At 47.1% G+C, this 24,291-nt stretch overlaps 5 protein-coding genes across 5 annotated transcripts; all 5 read right to left on the bottom strand.

The window, feature by feature from the left end:
- Positions 1–162: 162 nt before the first annotated feature.
- Positions 163–3,703, bottom strand: F4812DRAFT_408956 (uncharacterized protein). The gene is made up of 2 exons (XM_047932404.1): positions 2,787–3,703; positions 163–2,729 (listed from the first exon to the last, which is right to left on the bottom strand). The coding sequence occupies exons 1-2, from the start codon at positions 3,064–3,066 to the stop codon at positions 559–561; spliced, it is 2,451 nt and encodes an 816-aa protein (XP_047794765.1). The 5' UTR covers positions 3,067–3,703; the 3' UTR covers positions 163–558.
- A 644-nt stretch (positions 3,704–4,347) lies between these two features.
- On the bottom strand, positions 4,348–6,351 carry F4812DRAFT_454262 (uncharacterized protein; the record flags this gene model as incomplete). The annotated part of the gene is made up of 3 exons (XM_047936617.1): positions 4,348–5,961; positions 6,090–6,207; positions 6,260–6,351. The coding sequence occupies 3 exons, from the start codon at positions 6,349–6,351 to the stop codon at positions 4,348–4,350; spliced, it is 1,824 nt and encodes a 607-aa protein (XP_047794764.1).
- A 6,983-nt stretch (positions 6,352–13,334) lies between these two features.
- Positions 13,335–15,183, bottom strand: F4812DRAFT_13154 (uncharacterized protein). Its single transcript, XM_047929548.1, has 3 exons — positions 14,358–15,183; positions 14,195–14,292; positions 13,335–14,141 (listed from the first exon to the last, which is right to left on the bottom strand). Exons 1-3 carry the CDS (start codon positions 14,604–14,606, stop codon positions 13,391–13,393), a joined length of 1,098 nt encoding a protein of 365 aa, XP_047794763.1. The 5' UTR covers positions 14,607–15,183; the 3' UTR covers positions 13,335–13,390.
- A 2,769-nt stretch (positions 15,184–17,952) lies between these two features.
- F4812DRAFT_408934 (uncharacterized protein) lies at positions 17,953–19,124 on the bottom strand. The gene is made up of 2 exons (XM_047932403.1): positions 18,472–19,124; positions 17,953–18,417 (listed from the first exon to the last, which is right to left on the bottom strand). Exons 1-2 carry the CDS (start codon positions 18,674–18,676, stop codon positions 18,392–18,394), a joined length of 231 nt encoding a protein of 76 aa, XP_047794762.1. The 5' UTR covers positions 18,677–19,124; the 3' UTR covers positions 17,953–18,391.
- Positions 19,125–21,498: 2,374 nt separating this feature from the next.
- On the bottom strand, positions 21,499–24,259 carry F4812DRAFT_408928 (Thioesterase/thiol ester dehydrase-isomerase). The gene is made up of 6 exons (XM_047932402.1): positions 24,041–24,259; positions 23,713–23,990; positions 23,502–23,652; positions 23,247–23,333; positions 21,760–22,581; positions 21,499–21,632 (listed from the first exon to the last, which is right to left on the bottom strand). The coding sequence occupies exons 3-6, from the start codon at positions 23,610–23,612 to the stop codon at positions 21,567–21,569; spliced, it is 1,086 nt and encodes a 361-aa protein (XP_047794761.1). The 5' UTR covers positions 23,613–23,652; positions 23,713–23,990; positions 24,041–24,259; the 3' UTR covers positions 21,499–21,566.
- Between the last annotated feature and the right edge of the window lie 32 nt (positions 24,260–24,291).

Genomic DNA, 24,291 nt, shown 5'->3' with positions numbered 1-24,291 from the left:
GACATTTGTACGATTGCGTCCGGCGTACTTAAAGAGGTAGGCCGGTACCTGACAGTTCCTCAAGAGTCAACTTACCAACCCATTTTCGCAAAGAGGAAGACATATCTCAAAACAGACGATAACCCCGGTCACGAAAGTATCAAAAGAAGAAAAGCCGCAACGTAACAAGTATTTAAACTGGCATTCACCTCGTTGGTAAGGTCCGGGGGGCTTTTCGTCACCCCATTAAAACTTCATATACACACCTCCTATGCAATAAACCACCTATTAATCGCCAAGCAATGCAGACACAAAATCATGTAGTGTAAAAAAAACTTTACACGTGAATGAACTGGGCCAAACCCCCTTTCCGTAAACCTTGTGCCGTAGACGCCACCACCACCCCTGGTATCTATCTACCTCGATCCGTGCTGCCCTTTCCCCTCCCTCACCAAGACGAAATAGGAGAAGTCGTCATTTCATGTTAGGTACCTGTTATGTCTTTCTACATCCGTTTTTCCATTTGTTGCCGTATTCCATTATTTTCCTTGGGAAACCCCATCCCCAGCCGTGATGAGCTTACTCTTGAATCAGGTCGGCCGCGAGTAAGTCGTTAGGACTTAATTTGCGATACGTGCCATTTGGAGACCTATTGTAGACGCCTTGTTCTCGGGGAAAGGTCGAGACTCGTGGGTCTCGTTTGTTAATCCAGGCATCGCGTTTCTCGGGCGCGTGATAGCGAAGCGTGAATAGGGCAGCGCGTGGTGCCCTGTAATATGCCTTGAGTTGCTCGGGCGCGGGTTTCGCTCCAACTGCAAGCCAGTGCTGGCCACCTAGTTTCCAGGGGATGATTCCACATAGCAAGCCGGGGAATAGGTTTGGGTGCTCCAACATCTCAACGCCGAAGGCATTGACGCTTTCCTTTGCTAAATAGGTATACTTCTCGTCGCCCAGGAGTCCGCCCAACCTGAACAAATTCGATACGGATACTGCATTGACAGACGGCTGCGAGGTATCCATGGCGTCCTTTATGCGAAGTAGGGTGTACGGCGCACCCAAAGCCGTGGAGTAGAAGGCCCCGCATCTAGCGTTTGCCATCGTAGGTGTTGGTGTAGGATTATCGTAGAAATGCTGGATCTGAAGCTGCTGCAATTCGTCAGCCCATTCAAGCCACGTCTCTTCGGCAGTAGCTTCGTAGAGTTCGATAAGTCCCTCGATCAACATAGCATAATCCTCTGCAAATGCCTCGATGTACGCTTGACCGTCAGAATATACTCTGTAGAGGATCTTGTTGCTATTCCAAAGCTCGTTCTTAATGAATCGAGCTGCATTCTTGGCTACCTCCAGGTACTTTTGTCCTTGCAGAGATGCATATCCTCCGGTACTGATTAAAGCCGAGGCAGTCCGTGCTAGGGCAGCAATAGCCATGCCATTGTACGCGGTAACAATTTTTGTGTCGATTACTGGATGAACTCGTTCTTTTTGTCGATGGGAGCGCAGTTTCGCCTTAGCAGTCTTGATTCGTTTTTCTACCTCATTTTCTGAGATCCCGAGCTGTTTACTTAGCCTCGTAGAGTTCTTAACAATGGAGAGGACATTTTGGTTGAGGAACTCATCGTGAGGGTCGTATTCGCGGTCGACGTTGCCATGCTCCTGGACGTTCCAGTACGCGGCCGCAATTGCGCTATCCTGCTCGTCGCCGACAATGGCATCGAATTCCTTTCTTGTCCATAAGTAATAGGCTCCGTTCTGCATGACTTTATCCCCTTTTCGATTATAAGAGTCTGCTGCCTCGCTGGTAAAAAATCCACCCTTTGGTGACAGCATTCTATCACTAGTGATGTAATCAGCGACTTCAGTTACCACGTCAGCAAATTCGCCGTCCTTAATGCTTCCACCAGATAGAAGCCAAGCGTCTAAGAAAAGACCTAGAAGTAGGGCATTGTCTATCAGCATCTTTTCAAAGGCCGGCAATGACCAGTCCCTAGTAACAGAGTAACGGTGGAAACCGCCCCCTATATGATCATGCACCGCGCCGTTGGCGATCCGTCGAAGAGTATGCAAGCCCATGCCACTAATGTATTTACAGTCGTTCGGACCGACTACATCCTGAACTACTTTCGGGAACCGGGTAGCTCTTAGAAGCAGGGAGAGTTTTGCTGGAGTTAAGAACTTATTTTCGCGACCAAAGCCACCGAACATCGGGTCAAAAGTTCTTGTAATCCGTTCATACGCCTCTTCGATCTGGTCCAAGTCGACCTCACCATAAACTTCAAAGGGTTGATCAGAACTTGAAGTAGCTGATTCTACTTGAGTAGAAGAGGTAGACTGCAAGAAATCACTTCCTGCGTGATTCAGGGTACCCTCCGCCGAAAGATGACTTAACTCGACCACCATCTTTTTCGCCTCTTCGCGAACACGAGACTCCTCGTCCAACCACGAAGCAAGGACCTTTTTGATAACGATAAGCCAGTCGAGAGGTTTCTCAACCCCGTCATTTTCTGCCTCCCCATCATCCTGAACACCCGGTGCTGCCCAATACGTTCCGCTGAAGACAGGTTCTAGCTCCGGAGTGAGGAAGACGTTCAGCGGCCAACCTCCGCTTCCGCTGAGGGATTGATTATAACTCATATATATATTATCAATATCGGGTCGTTCCTCGCGATCGATTACGACAGGCACGAAATTCTCGTTAAGTATAGATGCGACTTTGGGGTTGGAAAATGACTCTTGCCTCGTAAGGTGGCAGTCTGGCAGCAAATCAGCATCGTCATCTAACTCCAATACTAGCTGTATATTTCACATACAATGGGACGCGAGGAAGCCGATACTGAGGAATATCAATTTGTTCTCCTTCTTAGCCCGGCTAATCGCATCGTCATCCAAAAGTTGCCAGGCGACCAGACTATCGGAATGCGCTCGTACATAAGGGCTCTTGCTATCCCGTACACGGTTTTTGAGAGGGTTGAGCCCGGCAGGTTTCGGTTGTGTCGCCTCAGGCGCGGTAGCCGTGTTACTCGAGTTGTTCTCGGGAGCTGGCAACTTGGCTCCAGCCTTCTCAGGCTGTTGGAGCTGTGCTGACATCATTTTGACCTAAGTTGGCTGACGGAAATCACAGCAGAAGAGTTTCGTAGATTGGATCTTTAGTGGGAGAAGTAAAGTAGAGAGTAAAGTAAAGAAAGAATAAGATTTGTGAGAGGTTGCTAGCAATAAAGCTGACCACCGGGGGGGGGGGGGACTACTACCTTGGGTAATAGGTAATATTCTTCCTATGATGAGGTAGCAGGTATGTAGGTTAAGTTAGGTAGGTATTCGTGAAGGGGAAGGTAGATATTTCCGCCTTTCTGCCTTGCAGACCATGCCCCAGTTCACTAGCTCTCGCGAGCTCACATTACCTATAAGTTGCTTGCAATCTCGGGATTTCTTTGAGGGGTCGACGAGCTTAGTGGCAGTTCTAGTGGCAGTTCTAGTGGCAGTTATAGCGGCTCTCTCACAAGGCGCAAAGTCGCAAGTCGGAATCCAACCGGAAAGTAGATTCGCGTATGACTCGCAAGAAATACAAGAAAGCTTGGATCTCCAAGATGGAAGAATTCGGAAGGCTGTACGGTTTACTGTGTATTATGTATGTATTATAGTGGAAAAATAAATAAATGACATGTAAAGAAAGCTACGGTAGCACAGGGTAGCAGTAGAGGAGGTAGCAGGTGGGAAAGATTGTATTATTGTATTGTACTGTACTGTACCAAGTAAAAATCACCCCCACCATACCTTTTTCACTGCTGTGCTACTACCGAAAAATGATGATGGTGGTGGTCTAGGTGGAAGTGGGTAGGCGAGGTACGTACACCGAGGCGTGGGGTAGGTAACAACACCATTCCATCTGACCCTTTCAAACTTGAAGGTTCCACCCCACTTCGAAGTATTGGGTACGTACATAGCAATGTCTAGGTACCTAGGTACACAAGCCAAACCTGCCCGTAGACCCCGAGACTGCCGAGACTGCCGAGAGAGCCCCACCAAGTACAACGTACATATACCGTGGATGGAAGTTCAAGTTTATCACCTTCTGTAAGTTCAGTTGATGTCATATTTTCTACTTCCTTCAACTTTACAACTCGAATTAATTAAGATACAATTTTAGCGACAATCATGTTAAACATAAACCCATGGGTTCTCTACGAGACTACATTCCTTAGGAGTTATATCATATGATAATGGTTACAACAAGGAAACTTAATACAAGACTAACTCCCTAAGCGCTCATCCTTCTAATCTACACGATACTCGAAATCTAGAATCTAGTATACAATCTTATACCAAACCGAATAATACAAGCGCTTACCATAGGGAAAAGCTTAATACACCTCTTCAAGAAGCATTGATAGCCTTAGAGGGTGCGATAGCGAATCCCTGTCCCACGGGTACCGTACCGGCAGCTATCACGTTCATGGCCACCTTATCAATCCACACTTCATTAGACGGTGCATTTCCTAGTGCAAACGAAAAGACAAGCTGGAGCATCCGGTCGCTAGACACCGTCGTGTAGGGGAACTCGACACGTGTCCAGTTTGTGGCTCCCTCGTCTGCGGCATCTACGCGGTGCGCCACCTCGCCGTTAGCAAACAAGTTGACGTACGAGTTCGTGGCCCGCCCGCTACCGAACCGCACCCAGAACGAGACTGCCCACGACACGCCTGTCTCGGCAGGTGGTGAGATCAACGGGCTGACCAGCCGCAGGTTCGCCCGCAAATCATCCGTCTGAGAGTTCCGCCGCATGTGCACGTGGAACGCGGCGCACGACCCGTTGGCCCCGGGGCTGGCGAGTGAGTAGCTCGTCGACATCACATCCACCATGTCGATGCTCCAGGGGGATAGGCCTTGCTCGAAGTCACCGTTTTCGATCATCTTGGAGCTAGAGGTGCTGGTGCAGGACGGGGCTTCACTGGTCGTCAAAGTTGACGTCGATCGCGTACTTAACGTGCGGTTTAGCGACGGGCGCAGCGAGACGGCGAAAGTCGAGGCGGAAATTATGACGTTAGTGACGCTTGCGACAGAAGTGTGCGACGTCGAATTAGGGAAATAGTGGAAAGAGCTAGAGCAAGGAGTCGATAAAGTTGGCTTCGACGTTGACGTACACGTCGTATCGATCGAAGTTGGACGAGGCAATGGAATCGAGACACCCGTTGCGGATTTAACCGATACCGTCGAGTTAGCACCATTAGGCTCGCCGGACGAAGATAGATCCGTTACCGATGAAGCCGATACCGAGGTCGGATCTACCAAGGTTGAAGACGCCGTGCTAGCGTTTACAAAGGTAGGTAATCCCACACCTGAAGTATGGGTTATGTTCGTCCAGAACGCCGAGCTGCTACTTAACGAAGGACTCAGCGAGGTTGTGACTGAGCGGGAACTATTCGATGTGAGTGTCGAAAGTAAACTGGATGGCTGCCCCTCCGGGAAGTCTGAATGCGTGCTTGACAATGCACTAAAGACAATTAAGGAAATGGACGAGGAACCATCTGAAATTGTGGCCGTGGAAGTTGAAACTGTGATCGTCGAAACGATATCAGTAAGTGAAAGGGTGAGCGCTGATCCAGGATTAGAAATTGTCAATTGTGTGCCCGAGGCTGAGTCCTGTGACGACGGGTCGCTCCCAGCGCTACTAGATGCTGTAGCTGTTAATGAAGATGTCCCCTGTGAAACTGGAGACGCAGGGCTCAGAGTATTGGACACCGCCGAGTTGAGTGCGCTAGAGGAAGACACGCTATACAACTGGGTACTACTGGTTGGTGTGACCAATGTAGCCGATACGGGTAAGCTGGATGACGACCGAGCATTACCTCCAGGAACGATAGTCGAAGTAGTAAGTGTTGTCAGCGTCAGTGCAGTTGTGCTGGAGGATATCGTATCTGGCTGAAAAGAAGGACAAGCAACGCCGCATTGACAAGCCGACATATAGGCCCGCTTGTTGGTATTACCACACTACCATAATTGGGGTCAGCAAATAGCCGGTCATCTAGAAATCCCCGAGGCCTCGAAAAGGTGATTTTCGCGCCTAACTTACGAGAAAGGGGCAATAGGATTATAGGGCTATATGATTTTATACTCACTGCGGCAGTTGCTGATGTCGGGTAGTTTGTTGCGCCGTAATGCCCGACAGTCGCGCAATAGTTCAAAGCTTCCTGAAGGGCAAGCGGAGAGTCGCAAGGGAAAAGCGCATTGTAACAACTACTAAGCAATCAGTACGCTTCCGGAGATTATGCCGATGACTGGGACATACTTGTCGTGTTTACAACCCGACTGCGCACGAACGGCCAGCACGAAGAGGCATAGGATCCAGCTAGCTAGCTGGTTTGACTTGATGACAAGCATCTTGGTAAAGAGCGGATTTGGTAGGTATATAAAGTAAGTGTATAAACAGTACGTCTTAAGATATAATGAGCGACTTACGTGTACACGATGGCAATAGAAGCGTTACTGCTGCGAGAAGCTTGTCCATTATATACTTCCATCACGAGGACTCTTAGAATACGTCTTTGAATCACCCAACAAGATACAGGAACACAAAGTCTTCAAACAATGAATTATCAGACAGACTAGTACGACCCTCAGCCTCACTCGCAGTCGCAGTTTCAATCGTCAACATCCCCCAAACCCGGAACTCGCGATATACACGCGACGCATTCTGCACGACCGTTTACGCCAGCTGCGGGCCCAAAATCAGGGCCGTGATCCAAGACACCCAGGTGCTGCGGAAGCGAGCGTTTGTCTCACGATGAAGGTGTTTACACTAGCTTTAGTCATAATGTCGTTATATTTCTCACAAAATGACCTGTCTCAGTAGCTGCGGAAATCCAGGCCGTAGGCCCGAGACAAGAATATGGAGTTCCCGGGATTTTTATGCCAGCTACATAGGTTCGCGTTTGACGTGACGTGAAGCTGCGAATTAAATGTCTCGCAGCCTGGTCCGTACGGTAAGAGAGGGAGAAAAGGGGGAGATCTGACAATAGAGATGAGCGAAGATGATCGAAATTAAACCGAGCGGTCGTATCAGCTCATAGAGGCGAGTTCGACTTGGATATGCCGTGTCATCGGTCTGAGAGGCCTCGCATAGGCGTGCCGTTGGGGAAGAGGGCGGCTTGATATTTGCTGAGATATCGTCCTTTACGTGTGTTGGCTAGAGCTACTACAGATAGCTGGGCAGTGGTTTGGTCATAACCTTGGAACAAGTCCCGAGGTGAATGAAGCCGTGTGATGGTGTTACAAGCTATCGTAGGTCTCATTGCTTTGCTTGATCACATACACGATATCTGTTCACGTTACTTATTGATATGAATTTCATTTTTGGGTCCAATATTGTTAATATATCTATACGCAGGTATGTGTTTGTTGTTAACTCCCCCCTGACCTACCTCTTACGATTTGTTTTTAGCTGCATAGTACGGTTGAGCAAATCCAAATATTAAAAATCGTTATATTCAAATGATACATATTTCTCATCTCTTCAGCGTACTCTGGAAAACCCAGTTCCCATCTATTTACAAGCGTCTACGAACATTTACATTGCAGTAATACTCCCTTTCCTTCTCTAGGGCGAGTTTATAGCAGGATCAGTATTACCTATACCTAGGTATACCCAAGAGCTTATCCTAATACTATTCGAGCAGACGATGACTAGGTATACATCGGAAACCCAGATTCGGATATAAAGCATATACACTATCTCGGTTCTTCCCTGGTGTTACTTACGCAGTTAGTACCTCGTAGTATCTTCAAGTCCTCCCAAGCGCCCCTGACTCACGCCATCCATATCACGAGCCAGGTACTGCACTGCAACGCCGGATGACATATCATCTTCATAACGAGCGCGTATATACCGTTTCCCTTCGCTACGACCTAACCTAAGCCAAAGCCCTATATAACATATCCCGCTCCGCCCCCTCCCTTTCCCACAGACGGAAATCCCCCCATCCAGCCCACGCATACCCAGAGTTTCGGGAATAAGACCCCGAGGCTACATGCATATCGCCGATCCCGCGTGTGCCTGCCTACCTCATGTACCAAATCTTACTTACCCCTCTACTTTCTTTCTTACTTAGGTGCATATCCCGCGCCGACAAGGCAGGCAAGCAGGCTTTGCGGAAATATTCGCCCTACCCTAGGCAGGTACTTCCTCCTACCGGAGATACGGTATTATCGCCGGTCCTGCGCTACATGTATGTATGTATGTAGGTCCTTCTCAGCCTGCGGGCTGCATCAAGTCAGGGCTGTAGGGCGAAGCGAAGCGAAGCCCAGCTTATGGCTCAGGCTCAGGCTTAGTCGTTCTTATTGGATTGGCAACGAATACGGCGTAAAACCCGCTCGCGTTGATACACACACATACATACATACAAGGTACCTAGATAGATACATACATACATACCTAGATAGCACCGGGGTTCCTAGCGGGGTGACGCTCGGTTCTTGCGCGAAAGGTCGAAAGTCCGACCGCCGTGTCGTCCGTAGCAGCGAAGGGAGATATACAATTGTAGATCAGGTGAGGTGTATGTATGTAAGTGGTATGTCGCCAGGACGCGGGGTCGGTGGTGGTGGTGGTGGTTGGGGGAAGAGATCCCAGAGCCATGTCGTTGGGAATCGGGATACCTGGCACCTAGGTAGAAAGGCCTTGCTGTGGGTGACGTGTTGTGGAGATAAGGCTGGGTTTAAAACCTTTAAGGCCTTTTGCGTGATTGTCTGTGTGTGCGTGATACGGTTGTAAAATATGTAGTACATACCCTAGGTTAGAAGTACCTATTTACGGTGCTTACGTGTTTGTATCCTTATCCTTCCAGATATGTATGTGAAGTTCCGCGTGAGGGTGAACGTGATTGCTTTCCATACATGGTAACTAGGTACCTGCCTCTACCTAGACTTACAGTGAGATCGGCGTTAAGACATCTGTATATTTGATATTAGATATGGATATGGGTATGGGTATGGGTATAGGTATGGGTGTGGGATAGCAAACATGATACCTTACCTATATCCAATGCCGTCATCATTTGGAATCTGGTGTTAATGGGCAATTGTAAGGCTTATGATATGAGTTCCAATTATTCATTGTTAATAACCTTTTTCTGATATGTAATTGGAAATACTACCTAACCTACATGGTACCTCTCACACATGACCTAAGGCTACTTGTGATAATAAGCAGTAACCATTTCTTAGCTAATAAAAGTCCCGAATGAATTATGACAGAATCCCAATCCGGTCAGGCACCGTAAAGCTGATAGCCGGAACTTTGCCTTAAAGAAGCAAAGCTGTTTCCCATGCTTCCTCGTTGTTCTACCGACTTACCGTCTTTGGTCACCTTACCCACAAACCAAGACCGAACCTTCAGGGTTACCTATACCATACATACATACTATATGCATATATATGCTTAGTATATGCTTGGTACTCTTGGTAATAAGTAATCATTATATGCACGTTACATCTTTGTTACTATTACTAATTGCCTATAGGATACGGGAATGTATAAGTTAGAACTCCGTGGCGGAAAAAGTTCCCTATATGGGAGATTACTAAACCTGCGATTGCAATGGGTAATACATTAGTAGGTTAGGTTACTATGGGAGGGGGCATATATCAGCGCCGAATCAGGATCGTACTAAAGGTGGGAGCTGAGTGATAAAGCAAAAACAGCCGCTCTCGGCTCCGGGGACGCTGGTGAATCATCATTATCTTTTTTTATCATCATCATCAGGCGAGATAACTATTTAGGAGGTATATACAATCATATCTCACTAGTTCCAAAGGTAAGGTAATTAACTACTCCTTAGAAACGAGACTATTTTGTCTTGTGTCTCATGTAGGTACGCTAGGTATTAAGAATGCATAACGCCGTGGTTAGCGTGAGCTCACGATTTGTCATGACTAGAAGAAGAAGAAGAAAAAGAAGAAAACTCTATAAACTAACTAATCTAGTGCTTTGGCACAAACCGAACATATTAGTCTCCGTACCTTTTTTTTTTCACTTTAGCTCTACCTGACTAGCAAGTATTTCTCTCTCCATCGACGCCTTAAAGCAGTTTAGTCTCGGGCGGCATACATAGTACTAGGCGGCAGAAAGTCGGTAGTCAGCCGAGCTAAGACTTATATAGGGTAAGATCGTGTAGGTTGGCAGGTCGGTTAGTTGGTTACGCCCGTATACTAGAGTTAGGATAATGGGTAATCATAGGTATCCATCTACCTGCCATGCGTATGTGTCTTTTTCTATGTGACATTGGTGGCCGATCGACGCAAGGGCCCTGATAGGAACCTGTAAGCGCGGGCATATAACATAACATCGCGCAGAAAATGGGAAAGCGAGAACCGATCGTGGTAGCAGTAGTAAATTCGTACAATTCACCAGTTGTTGGTAAGGTTAATCATATAGACATCGTATATACGCACCGCACTCTAGGTACTACATATACTACCTACCCAGGTATGTATCGTCGGTGGGATTGCATTTTTATGCGTTGTCTTAGATCCGCCCCAAGATAAGATCCTTTTCTTGGCTTGTATTCTTTTCTCGGGGGATTGATGAAGAAAAGTATGGTGATCATCGGGGCCGAGATGAGACTTACCCGTCCGAGATTACTACGACTTCTGTTTGGTTTCAAGATATGTACAATACAGTACAGTACCTCTCACACACATACACCATGATGGATGTCCCTGGATAATTATTACTTACACGCATTGGTTTATCATCGTTGTGAATTTTAGTATCTTCATTACTATGTACCTGGCCCTAAGACTCTTCAGCTAGGAATCAGGCACCGGCTTTAACTAGGCGTTCTCTTGGCAACATTGGCGCCGGCGCAGCGCCAGGACATTGGGCGAGAATATTTTCTGGGCCTCTCAAATAATACTAATAAAAACGGGCACAACTGGAACTGGGACCCAAGTTAGGAAGAGAGAGAGAGAGAGAAGGGGGGGGGATCCACCGGAATCGGGTCGTTTCTCAATCCCGCTTCCCGCTCGTTCTCGGACCCCGAACCCGATTTCGAGAAACCGACACAAAGAAAATAATAATTATTAACAGGTAACTAAATAAAATAAGTTAGAGATTCATAGTGGGCCGGAGCGTTTGGTCCACCCCTCTTTCATGCCCCTCCTCGGCATCCGTGCCTGACCGACTCTTATAATTACATGCATAATTCGTGTCCACGTGGAGGGGAACTCATTGCGTTTTCCCCCCTGCCATGGTTAAGAGGTAGAAGAAGAAAAAGAAGAAGACGAAGAAAAGAGACCTTGAGCTTTCTTTGGGTACAAGGAAGAGAGAGGCACGACCAGAATGAAAGGTCTAGGATGAAGATGGGAGATGGGGGGATATGTGCTGATGACGAATTAAGTGCTACCGCTGCGACGGTACCGCCCGCCGTAACTGCTATCGGGATCGTGTGTGCGTGTATGGGCCTACGAGGTCTCGCGCCCCCAAGCGGCACGTACTCCTAGGATATAGGGCGGGTTGGGTTGGGTTGGATTGTGGCTCGACCTACACTACCTACCTCGGCATGGGGCGTGTTAAGTCGGGGGATTTCATGCGGAGGCCGTGTGCTCCCCGAGCCCTTTATTTTGCTCTGGTGAGAATAAGTTAGGTGCAGGTACCTAACCTTAGGTAGGTAGTGAAAAGACCAGGTTAAGTCGTTATAAATAAGAAAACGAGTACGGTTTACGTGGAACTTGGAAGAACTCAACTGACCGCCCCGTGCTTCACATAGTACCTCGAAATAGGGATATTATTCCGTGGCATCGTGGCTGAGCTCCTCCATTGAGGTCGCAACCATAGATCAACTTATAACTTATACTAGGTAAATACTTACGAGTACATAGGGGGGTTCTATTTCCACACGTTCCACCGCTTGGACTTCTTTTTTCTTTCTTTCTTACCGAAGTAAGTAGTTTTGAGGGATTGCTAGATTGAGTACTATGTAGTAGGCTTTTGCTTACGTAGACTTATTCACACGACTTACTACGGGATTGCCTCCTTAGGATTTGCTGAGGCGATCAGGGGAATCTCGGGCGTAAGCAAAGTCGAGTGAGCCAGGGCGGGAACGGCCTTTGTTGCATGCCGAACTCTTGAGGTCATACATTGGGTACATTGGGTACATACCTAACCTACCTCCTTTACACGCCAACCTCACATACAAACATACAAGGTAGGTAAGGTTAGGTTAGGTAGTTTCAAATCCATAGCTTCGATTACCTATTTCCTACCTAAGATGTCTACTAACCCAGTAAGGGGGGCGTTGATAAGCAAGTTGAACTTGAAGTAGGTACCATGTAAGTAGAGGTAGGCAGGTAATATGACCTCGAATCGTTGTTGACCCTCTGGCATCTTTACCCAACTAGGGGCGCCCCTCCGTCCCCTGGTCGCCCAGATGATTTAGAACGGTTCACGACTTTTTAATTGATAACGCGGGGCAAACACGGGCGGCCAAGCCCCGACTCGCATTGCAGATTTGCGGACGAAGCAAAGCCACTTTATGATGTGTATACCTACCTTGTATCCTGGGTACCTGGTAATTGTGCCTACTATATCCCAATGTAATTTAAATACATTCAGAAAATAATAATAATTAATTATGAAACGGCTGGGGGGTTGTTTCTTATCTCCACATCTGCGAGATAATCGTCAATAACGTCGACGAATTTGGAAAATACACCATTCAATAAACGTGGCTCGATCTAGACACAATTCACAATTGAAAAACGTTAGCTCATTAGGAAAAATAACAGGCACGTGAAAAGAAGAAGAAGAAGAAGAAGAAGAATATGGTCAGATAAGTTTCAATCGTGAACATTGTCTCATTTATTGTATTTTGTGTGTTGTGTTATATTACTCGTTGCCCGCCACGCGACCCAAGGCGGGCCACAAGGAGAGCCAGGCCCAGCGCCCCTCAGAGGCAGAGAGGTATTGTAACATCAAATGAGGGGCCAATGATGGGGAAGAGGGGGGGGAGAAAAAAAAGATAAAAAAGACGTGAGGTATGGACATAACGCTGGAAATAAACCCGCCAACGCCCGTAGATGCATTTTCCCTCTACCGTAGTTGTTAGTTTGTTAGTTGTTCATTGTTGGTACACAACCGATGGGCCGAGATGGCGTTCTCTCTCTCTAGCCCGCCCGGCTTCGTCTAATAGATACCTGTTTAGAAACCTGACCGCTTATTCTCCAGTCTTTTCTGTAGTCCAGGAGCTAGGTTTTGCGCATGGCCACACCCTTGTAGCCAAACCGTTGAACGCCGTTGCAATTAGGTACGTGTAGTAAAGTGCTGAAGAGAATTCCGGAACCGCCCACCTCATTCCTTTTCTAAGGTGCTGTGAGATAATTCCCAAAATATTCCTCTATACTCCTAAAAAGCCCCCCCAGTACATCATTATGATCGTAACGATTCCATATTGTAACCGGAATAGATCATCGGGTCTCCGACGCCTAGCATAACTTCGGGATTCGGACATTGTATCATGTGAGGCTTGATCGTGCCAAATTCGGATTCGACAAGCCCTTGGCTGAGCATCATTTCCGCCATGTCCATATCCATACCCTGCATGTATTGCGGCGTTAAATCCATAGAACTAGGTCTGCTCATATTCCACGTCGGGTAAGATGTGGGAACGGTAGGCGATTGGACGGCGAAAAGACTTGTCGAATCGACGTCAGATGGCATAGACTTCATATCGACATCGTATGACGTAAAGCTTTGCGGCGACATGGTTTGCAAGTTCTGGTTCCCTAATATCACTTTCCTATAATCTTGCTCGAAGTCTGAGTGGTCAAGCTCCGAAGAGCTCGCGCGGTCCGTCCTCGTACAATTCGATTCCGTCTCTGATCGTTGTTCTGTAGTATGTGTTTCCTTTTCCCTTTCTCTTTGCTGAACATCTAACTCGGCTGCTAACTTTGCTAAGCCCGCTTCGTCCTCAGGGAATACTGAGTGGGGTGGGAGGTCGGCGTCTGCGTTGGGTCGAATACATCCTAGCTTGGTCGCGATGTTGTGAATGACAGGTTGACCCCTATCATTGAGCTCCGGCTCTCCTAAGTCCCAAGGTTGTCCATTCCTGACCATAGCATATAATTTGTGGACCGTGGCAATTAATGCGAATTGAGTGTTTTCCAGGACCTCAGCATATCTTGCTTGCTGTTAGTTTCACAGTATCATTCAAGCAAAGGTTTGGTTGCATACCCTCTAGGTAATTGCTTGTACTCGGTCTTCTTTCGTGTACCAGCTGTACATACCAAACCATCGTCCTTACACCTCTTACACGGAAATTCTCCGTCACACTACGGTACCAAGTTAGTGATACTATTTAACTTGGAACTCGAGCTAAAATAGGAATAATGCTAACCTTGGTCTTCTTCATCCTACATCTTTCACATGCCTTCCAAACTCGCTTATGCCTGTTGTCGATAGCGTGTGGGGAGAGAGGCGGCGGGTGATCATGGGTGGGAGAATGTGAGGAATGACTGGTTGCTCGCTTTCCACCTCGATGTATAGGCTTCACTACCTTATTGCTGTTATATGATGTACTCCTCCTCGACGACGTCGAAGGTTTGATATTGTCCTCCACGGGAGGCGTTGGCATCCCGCTATCCATTTCGATAATTTCTTTGTCAACTAGGCGACACTTGTGTGATACCAAGACACAAAGGGGGTAATATGTTACGCAGGTGAGTGTGGTGTAAGTGTGCTGGTATAAATGTGGTTGTGTAAGTGCAGACTGGGTCTCTGATATATGTAAATGCAGAGGTGTCGATCTATAAGTGGCCAATTATGGAAATCCAAAACTAGAAACTAGACTTCGAGTCTCCAAAAGATCCAGATAAATAGAAACCCAAACAGAGTAGAAGGAGGGGGGAAGAGAGGAGAATAAAAAGGGATCCAGGAACTATTCGATAAATTCGATGGGATAAAAATGTGTGACTCTGAACTGGGAACTGGGAACTGGGATTAATAATGCGGTAGAGTGAACCGAGCTTTTTAAGGGCGTGACGATTATGTGATGTTGCGGTTTAGATCCGGCAACTTTATTTTGGGAACCCCAGTCAAGTCTCAAGTGAAAAATTGACCAGGGGGATGGTCTTTAAGAGTCGGCCGCGCTTTATGTCCGAATGTGCGGGCTAAGCGGGCTCGCGGGCTAAGTTAGCAGAAATTGTTGCTGACTGGTCGATTTTCGTAGCTGTGTACTATCTTAAGTCCTTTGATGGAACCCCCAAGTTGGATTATCTCGCATCTGTTACCTCCTAATAGTTGCCAATAGCCTTGTTGTCAGAATGATGTGTACGACTTCTTGGTAGCCTTGGAGGTAGCTTTCAGTTTCCTTCTAGGATCGGAGTTTTGATATATATATGTGCTAGTTAATATTATATGGTAAACATTTTTGTATATTTGAGTCTATATCTCAGTACTGTGCTGATGCTGTGATGAGAGTAACAAAGAACTGAGGTTCATGTAGTAGATATCATATAAGAGGTATGTAAGTGTAAAGACTAGCTCGAACTTGTAAGTATAACGGGATAATATCGTCGAGGGCCGAGGAGAGACAGAGTTGAGAGGTATATATGAATACAAGTAGTACAAGCCAGGTGGGGAGGTGAAGCTACCCTTTCATCTTTATATTCGACTTAAATTCCCATTTCCAATTCACATGAAGTAGGGCTTTTTGTAATACCGCTTGGGTGATGATTGATACGATACAATTCTTCCATATATCTGCAGGTACTAAGTACCTCTAACCTAGGTAACTTGAGTAACTTAAGTAAACCATGCTGGATGAAGGATTAATACCTAACATATAATACATTAAAAAGTAACAAGTAGATACATATATCTACATGGCGATCGGAGTCCCAAAGTCTGCGAAAAGTCACCGGCCATAAGAAAGTGGCTCAGTAAGCGTACAACGTGAACCGGGCCAATGTTGGTTAAAAATGGTAATGGGCATGTACATAGTAAAAAGCAGGTCGGACTTATGCTAGTTTAGGTACTTTAGCTGTTTACCTGTTATTAGTTATGCAAATGCAGCATTAATCCCTGGTACTACCTTTACTAGTTGCGTTTTGTACCTAGCTACCAGCTCTAACCCTGCCGCTAAGTTTTATGATCGAATCGGGAATAGAAACTTCCTTCGATCAACTGATGTTTGCACAAACTTGCATAGCGGAATGTAACCGCTCCGTCACTAATGCATCTACGGTATTCAACTTTCTTAAGCTCAAGCAGTTAAGGAGCTAAGGTTCACCCCTCAGCCCCTCCAATTCCTCTCTTTTAAACTTCTTAATCACGAACCCGCCCATAACTCCGAATTACTCAGCAAGCAAAAAATTCCATATACTATGTACGTAAGGGATTGAATATTCCTTTCTTTTCCTTTCTTTGCTTTCCCTAACAACGTAGGACTTATTACTATTGTTATTTCTAAATCCCGAAGTTCGAGTTGGATAACCTCTATGTACGGGTTCACATTGCCCGTAGTATTGGCCCCAGTTTATAATTTCCTCGGTACGTTTGTGAAAGGCATGTAACTTAGCGGACGAGATTCTAGAAGGCGGGATATACTTGGCCCGTTAGTTCTAATAACGACGCATTATTTTATTATTTCAAAGATACTCTTATATGTACATAGTATATTGCACAATACCTGTTCGCATCCGTTAACAGCTCCTGAGGCTCTGCTTAAACGCGCTAATGGCAACTGAAAGTGTTATGATTTGATTTAATCTGTATAATACGTTATACATTAAACGAGAGTATTATAATAATGACATAACAACTTACCGGGATTGCTTGCTTCGCCCTCGCAGATTATTATAAATTCTGTTTCTCTATTTTTGAGTTTTTCCTTTGTCTTTTTTTCTTCGACTACGTGCATATTACTTAACTCGTTTGTAGACTAGGCTAAGCAATATGAAAAGACCTTGGCTCTTCTAAGCGACCTTTTTCACATGACTGCTTGATGCGAGGTAACAGGCGGTAACCTGTACCTATCAACCAGCCTGCCAGCCTAGGTAGGTACCTACCGAAAGGTTACTTAGGTAGATTCTTTGTGGAACATCCTGCAAGGCGCTCCTAGTTTAGCGCATTCCCGAAGGAGAGGACTGGCAGATCCGGAGAATCCTCTTATGGGCTTTTCCTATACCCTCTGATGCAATTTGCCTTTCTCAAATCACCACTTGTCGAGCTTAGCTTGAGATTGCCATCTAATGCGTGGCAACGCAGAAAATTAGATTACGCTAACTTCGAAACTCTGCCCCCTTTACGATTCGAATGATCTCACCACTTATCTGGCCCAGCTTGATTATATAGCCGCATAGAATAGAGTACGTGGTATATTCTCACAATCTCACAAGTCCTAAAGATGCAAAATGGTTCCGCTTTTGGCTAAAAGTGGGTATATTTGGCGAGCAGCAGTGATGCTGCAATGCTGCCAAAAAAAAAGGTACAGCAGAGTTCAGCTGCAATTCTAGAAGAGGGAATGTTGATTAAATACTATTGGTCAATTCAAAAAGGTGGAAACCCATGGGAGATGATCGCCTCTAGGACCCACAACAAGCTTTCCTATTATGGTCCAGTACCATGGGACAATTGGATATGCCGTGTCGGCTCCGGTTACTTACGATTTATACATCGGCCGAATCGGAGTGCAGGATTTCAGATAACTAATACCATTTAAAGTAAGTCCGCTTTTTTCCTTTGTCATTATTACCAAAAGGAGCATAATAGAACATGCGCGCGACATTGATACCTATTGCTGAAGATAGAGGTGCATAAAATGATACGTAGTATAATGACATATTATGGTATTGGTATTGGTATTGGTATGAGACCTGACCCAAATAACCAGACCCAAGAATCCGGTTAAGGAGGGTTTGGTTTTGGGTTGGATTGGGTTGAGTTGAGTTGGGCTGGGTTTGGGCTCGATTTAGAGATGGCTGGAGTTAAGACGATCGATCAGCCCGCACGCTATCGAAGTTTTATCAATCAAGTAATTGGGAACCGATATCGAACTTTTTTTTTTCCTTTTTTTTTCTATAAAAACACAAACAAATATCTGACTCAAGATAAAACACCACTATGAAAATGATCATAAGATCCCATAATGGCGGATCCAGCTATTCGGTGTTTCGGCTGCTACATTAGCGAGTCAGGCTCGCTCTCCGAGGGAATCATCCTAGACCGAAAAATGTTACCTTACCAGGGCCGCTGATAAATAATATTAGACGTTTTAGGGTAATCGATTGAACAACGCAGCTTTCTTTCAAAAGCCATGTCACGATGTCACGATGTCACAAGCTTACTTTTACCCGTTCTCGTCCATGTCCCCTTTTTAGAATAATTAACGCAAATTCGATGTTCGTTATGGAGAACCCCTTAGGTAACAGGTCACAGGTAACAGGGGGGCAAGGAGGGAAAGTCCCTCATCATGCTCATGCTTATACGTACCGATACTCATTTCTCTGCAGCCCTGTTTAGCCCTTGTGCCGTCCGTGTCATGGGGAAGGAAAGGGTGGGTGATTCCTCTCGAAGCAGCAAGGTCTCGCGTGGGTAAATCGACATAACATCCTCACTCTCCACAAACTCACCCGCGGTCGTCCGTGTGGGATAGGGTAGTAGTTGCGCGTGGAAGACAAGAAACCAAGAAAAAAAAAAAACTGCGATGAAATACATAAAACTGAGCTTCACATGCTGATGGGTAAGAATGACCCAATTTCTCCTTCGGGGGGTCGGTTTTTGATGTATTAATGCCGGCCGAGGATATTAATTGGATCGTGAAAGGGTATCACAGCATTAGCATTGACTACTAGCACATATTCACAACCTAATTACCATGTATCTCCTAGTAATAAAGGGACGTGGGTCAGCCCTAGTGGGACAACGTCGAGGCCACTTAGCTCATAACTAAAAGCCTTTTCCATTTTCTCTGCGGTACTTGAGAGACATAGAGATACAAACGGGTTCAAGTCGAAATCCGTGCTTTGTGCTGGCGGAACTTGCTTAGATCGACTGTCCGTGCCCCGAATCCCGGTTGCAGTCGAGATCCTTAATAGACAAACTGACAGGTAGACTATTACTTCACTACTACTAGGTACTACAACAACTACAATGAATACAAGGCCATTGAGCCGTTTTCACGATAAACCTGCTTGCACGGGAGATATTGTTAGCATCTCGACAGCCTCTCAATACCCTCCACCCCCGGTGTCTTACTTGGGGAAGTATGGAGCGTAAGCAGAGTGCATCGTCAGCCATTCTCCACGTGTTATCAAAACAGTTAATACATGACGTCTTCGCTTTGCCGCAGGTGAAATTTGAAACCACATTTTACATAGCTACCTCCTAGGGTACATAGTCACTTTTCGGTTTCTATTGACGGATATATCGACTTGGCATCCCTGACTTTCACAACTTTCAACTTATCCCGAGAGCCTCGTACATAATAATACAACATACCAACTTAGGTACTCACCTCCTACTAACTGTAACATAATCAACAAGGCTCTGTATCACCAACAACTAATACTACACATAATTGAGTTAACAACGTCTTCACGCATGAAAGTAACACACAATCATTAAACTAAGACTTGTTTCTTAGCCCTACGCGCCGTCCCCACCGGCCCCTTAAACACACCCGAACGAGAAATCATTACCATTCCGACAAGACGATTAATAATAATTATTATACTAATAGCAATTATTGATCCACGCTTTACAGAGACACTTTTAATGGCCCCGCCACGTGGGAAAATACCGCGGCTCTGCTATTCCGCTCTCTGAGTGGACGTAAAGTAAAGCCCAACCGGTTGAACTAACGGTTGGCTAGGTAGCTAGTCTTTTTTTTTCCCCTTCCAAACTCGCGCAAGACGAAAAGAAGAAGAAGAAAAAAAAAATTCCCCATCGCGAAAACCCGCCGGCCCGTCTCTTCGCGAAACTTCACGGAAGGGCTCCAGCTAGGTAGCTCCAGCCTCCAGCTGAAAAACAAGTGAGGCGACCCAGCAGGGCTAGACCTAGCTAGCTTTAGGTGAAAAAAAAAAAAAAAAAAAAAAAATTTAAGAACAAGAAGCAGGCAGAGAAAAAAAACAAGTCTGGCAGCTCCCAATAGATGGAGCTTGCTCCGATAGCGTGGATTTCACATACCTAACCTACCTCATACTTGTAAGGTACATTAAAAAAAAAAAACCATCGCCGAGTTTTCTCCTTGCGACCCGCAAAGGCTTCTTCTCTCTCGATTCGAATCGGCCGGAGATGTTTTTTTTTTCCCCTAAGTCTTTTCTTGCTCTTTTTTTTTATCGACCCTTGCGAGAACCGTTGGCTAGCCATCCCTGGTTGCCGATACCGCGCGGGTGAAGTTTCGCCGGTATGGGGCTCGAAGGAAAAGAAAAGGGAAATAAAATATCTCTCGTTCGTTCCCTTTCGCCGCCTGGCCTTGTCTTATCCTCGGCTTTTCCTTGTTTCCTTTTTTGTTCTGTCTGAAGTCGAGTCCAGACTTGTCCAGGAGAAGTCATCTCGAACACGCCAGGAAGGTTGGTCGTCGTCGTCCCCTATGTGATGATGAGGAGGGAAATTTTAAGAGAGGATATTATACCTTACCTGTTTTGACGCTCATTTTTATACGGATCTATTGGGGCGGATAGGCAAGTAAACATAAACACACCTACCATCATATTCACCTAGCTGTGAACCCCTTTCCTTATCATTGTCTTTTCTCCTACTGCCCCTATCTCGTTATCTCGCCTTTCCACATTCGCCAGACTCACGGGGAGACTCCACATAAGGTACCATACCGAATCTCTCTTCCGTAGTCCCCCGAGTGATGATTCATCTCCGCGGACTGTTATTACAATTCGGCAACTCTCCGCCGCAACAACGGCGAAACCGGCGGGGGGAAGGGGGCAAATCCGTTAGCCAGCTCAACCCGCATAAGGATATCCTTCCTCATGCTTTGCTTTGGTAGTTCTATTACGGATGGCGTGAATCGTAGCGCCGGCCCTGACCAAAGATACCTTATTTATATCCCACTCCCACGTTGCCGACGTTGATACTGTGAGATATACGCCCTCGGTATACTTGCTTCTAGGTCCCTGCTTCAAGCTTGAAACCTTGGGGTACCTCCTGCCCGTATATGCATAAAGACTGCTGGCACTCGAAGACGTAAAAAGGGGCTCAGTATTCAAAACATGTAAATACACCCCTAAACCAGTAAGAAAGGTACTTATTCCGTCAGCGGAAGCTACCTACCTACCTACCTCATATATACTTTAATAGTAAAAATCACCTCCCACCGGAGAGAATCACACATATGAATGGGTATAGTTCTATAACGTAACGTATCTACTACAATCTAAAAACCCTCGCATCATCTACTCGCGTAAAGAGGTATTAGCAATAACAAGTCTGTCTGTCTATACGTCCCGCCTAGTTAAGACAAGAAAAAAAACTCCAGTCTAATCGGTAAACACACGTTGCCCCCCCTTCCCCCCCCCCCCCCCCCAGGTTCATTTATATTACCTCTTGGCCTTCTTACACAACAGCAACAAAAAGGCCAGTAGCAACCTTTTTATAGCTTCGCTTTCTCTTGCTTGGCCTTGTCTTGGCTCTTCTTCTGCGTTAACCGTACAACACCCTATAAGTCATGAGACACTCGTTAGCCCAGTACCTCTTTACCAAGAAAAGCCTTACGGGATATGGGGCTGAACAACCCGGAAAAACAGGGGGACATGGATATATATAACAAAAAAAAAAAAACTCACCTCCTGAAACGCGGTAGCAAGCAACGTCCCGTCGCGACTGTATATCTTCTGCACGACGACGCCCCTCCCGTCCCCGGCCCAGGGGGTCTCCATCTCGACGAACATCCACTCGTCGGCGCGGACCTTGGCCGGGTTGTGGAAGTAGATGGAGTGGTCGAGCGAGACCATCATCCCGACCTGGGGCCTCTTCGCCGTCTCCGCCAGGCTCCCGCACCCTTCCCACTCGCTCACCCGCTCGAGGTGCTCCCGCGTCCCCCGGTCCAGCGCGCCCAGGTCCTCCGGCCGCACCGGCTGCCGCCACAGCCGGTGCACGCGGCTCACCGTGCCGATGAAGTACGAGTCGCTGACGTACGCCAGCGCGCTCAGGTGCGCGCGCAGCCCGCCGCCGTCGCTGATCCTGCCGCGCGCCCGCACCCAGTGCCACATGCGCTTGCTCGCGGGGTGCAGCTCGGCCTCGTCCCCGGGGCTCCGACACCGGTAGGTCTGGAACGGGTCGTCGTCGTTGTCGTCCCCGGCGGCGTGTCGGAGGAACGGCGGGTCCACGTAGTCGTCGGGCGGCTTCTGGTCCAGGGCTCCCGCCGGCACGGGCGCCGCGTGGGAGACCGTCTCCGCGCCGCCGCTGCCCTCGCGCACGAACGAGCACGTCACGGTGAAGATGGCGTGGCCGCGCTGGCGCGCCTGCACCGTGCGCGTGCAGAAGGACCGGCCCTCGCGCACGCGCTCGACGTGGTACAGGATGGGCACGCTGGAGTCGCCCGCGAGCACGAAGAAGCAGTGGTACGAGTGGACCACGAAGTTTGGTGGGACGGTACGTTGGGCAGCCTATAGGGAAGGGGGAGGTTTATTCATGTTAGTCGATGGGTTGTTTTTTCTCTGACTTTGATTTTTTTTGTGCTCGTCGCTCATCACCGTCAGCTGATGGCTTGCATAATGTCGCAGTTGGACGAGGATGAATGAATGAATGATGGGGATCCGAGTTATGCAAAGCGGAAGTTCTCCGTCAGGATTTCAACTTGCCACGCCCCCCTCTTTCCCCCCGCCGCGCCTTATCCCGTCTTTGCATATGCGGGTGAGATGAGATGAGGCTTGGTAAGGGGAGGGGTGGAAGAAGGAAATTATGCAAGAGGGGATAGATATACATAGGCGTTGGGAGCACAGCGCAACAGAACACAACGCCGGGGGCAAGGAGAAAAAACAGGCGAAAGCCAACCCGGGCTATCGAATCGGGCCCTCCCAGCCGAACTCCGCTCGGGGAGGACAGCGGGCTAATAAGCCATGGGGTATCACAGGAACTGGCAAACAAACAGACGGATCATACGAGATAGGGGGGAGGGGGGGGGAGCAAATGGGTGAGAAGTAAGCGAGAGCGAGAGCGATATATAATGAAACCAACAACAGGCCACCCATTAAGAAACCGAAGCCAGCATAAGCGAGAACATAACACAGCATGAGCAGCAAAAAGAAAAAGAAACACAAAATCGACATACAGCAAGCGTCTGCGCAATAACGGCGCCTCCGTAGATTCCCCGCGCGCCGGGCGGATGCCACAGCTCGCGCGTATTAGTGAAGAGGTCCTAAGTAGACGAGTCAGCGGCGTTTTCCCCACGTACAACACACACACACACATAACCTTAGGGAGGTAGATATACATCGTGTGTCACAAGTGCTTAGGAAATCACAAAAAAAAAATTTTAAAAAAAAGAAGGAAAGAAAGAAAGAGAAAATAGGAGAGAGGGGCTTACAGGTCCGATGATGCTAAGCTCCGTGAGCTCGAGCGCGTTCTCGATCGGCGCCTTGGACGTGTCGACCGGTGGCGGCCGGACCAGCGTCGGAAACCTCTCGCCCTCGCCCATTGCTGTCGTCGTTCGAACAAACGAGCTGAGCTGAGCTGAGCTTAGCTTAGCTTAGCTTATGTTATGTTAGGTAAGGTTAGGTTAGGTTAGAGGTAGGTACCTATATAGTTTTCCGTACCACGTAACGGTAACGGTGATGGTAACGGTGGTGGTGGTGGTGGTGGCGGCGGCGGCGACTATCTCTCGCCTATCGTCTGCATGCAGCCAGATTTTTTTTGTTTTTTCGACTCCAACGGCGTTCGTACAAGAAGACGGCAATCGCCGATGATGATGGTGATAATGATGATTGTACGTAGCGAAGTTGCGCGCGTAAGGGATATGAGATATGTTAGGTAGGAGGTACCTAACCTAATGTATATCCACAAATTACCCCTTTAGCTTTTTAATAAGTTAACAAGTAGATACCCAAGTAGGTCCCCGGCCAGTACCTGTGTATGTGTCTTAGACAGGTGAGTTTATTAAACGTGTCTTGATCGCAATGAACAAAAGAATAAATAACAAATAACAATCAACAGATATGTAGAATTATATCTCCCCCTATTGCGAGATTTCTTCGCAAAGCTCAAGCGAAAAACCCCTTAGCCGACAAGAGAACTTGGAAGCTAGAAGCTTTCATGCTTACGAAACCCGAACGGGATTGATTGTCTTGTTCATTCAGCTAGCCCTTTTTTCTTCTTCT

The sequence above is a fragment of the Daldinia caldariorum genome, assembly GCF_022478825.1.
Source record: "Daldinia caldariorum strain CBS 122874 unplaced genomic scaffold F4812scaffold_1, whole genome shotgun sequence".
Taxonomy (NCBI): domain Eukaryota; kingdom Fungi; phylum Ascomycota; class Sordariomycetes; order Xylariales; family Hypoxylaceae; genus Daldinia; species Daldinia caldariorum.
Note: the sequence above shows the minus strand (reverse complement) of the source record. Positions and strands in the feature narration are given on the sequence as shown.

What these genes read in the sequence shown, in the direction of transcription:
- F4812DRAFT_408956 (XM_047932404.1), bottom strand. Translation starts at nt 3,066, where the DNA reads ATGATGTCAGCACAGCTCCAACAGCCTGAGAAGGCTGGAGCCAAGTTG. An exon ending in CGGCTTCCTCGCGTCCCATT is followed by an intron (nt 2,730 to 2,786) that starts GTATGTGAAATA and finishes ATTTGCTGCCAG; the next exon opens with ACTGCCACCTTACGAGGCAA.
- F4812DRAFT_13154 (XM_047929548.1), bottom strand. Translation starts at nt 14,606, where the DNA reads ATGGATAGCGGGATGCCAACGCCTCCCGTGGAGGACAATATCAAACCT. An exon ending in GTAGGATGAAGAAGACCAAG is followed by an intron (nt 14,293 to 14,357) that starts GTTAGCATTATT and finishes TTGGTACCGTAG; the next exon opens with TGTGACGGAGAATTTCCGTG. An exon ending in TACAAGCAATTACCTAGAGG is followed by an intron (nt 14,142 to 14,194) that starts GTATGCAACCAA and finishes ACAGCAAGCAAG; the next exon opens with ATATGCTGAGGTCCTGGAAA.
- F4812DRAFT_408934 (XM_047932403.1), bottom strand. Translation starts at nt 18,676, where the DNA reads ATGTATTTCATCGCAGTTTTTTTTTTTTCTTGGTTTCTTGTCTTCCAC. An exon ending in GGCACAAGGGCTAAACAGGG is followed by an intron (nt 18,418 to 18,471) that starts CTGCAGAGAAAT and finishes TGAGGGACTTTC; the next exon opens with CCTCCTTGCCCCCCTGTTAC.
- F4812DRAFT_408928 (XM_047932402.1), bottom strand. Translation starts at nt 23,612, where the DNA reads ATGGGCGAGGGCGAGAGGTTTCCGACGCTGGTCCGGCCGCCACCGGTC. An exon ending in AGCTTAGCATCATCGGACCT is followed by an intron (nt 23,334 to 23,501) that starts GTAAGCCCCTCT and finishes TCGTCTACTTAG; the next exon opens with GACCTCTTCACTAATACGCG. An exon ending in TTGCTACCGCGTTTCAGGAG is followed by an intron (nt 21,633 to 21,759) that starts GTGAGTTTTTTT and finishes CATGACTTATAG; the next exon opens with GGTGTTGTACGGTTAACGCA.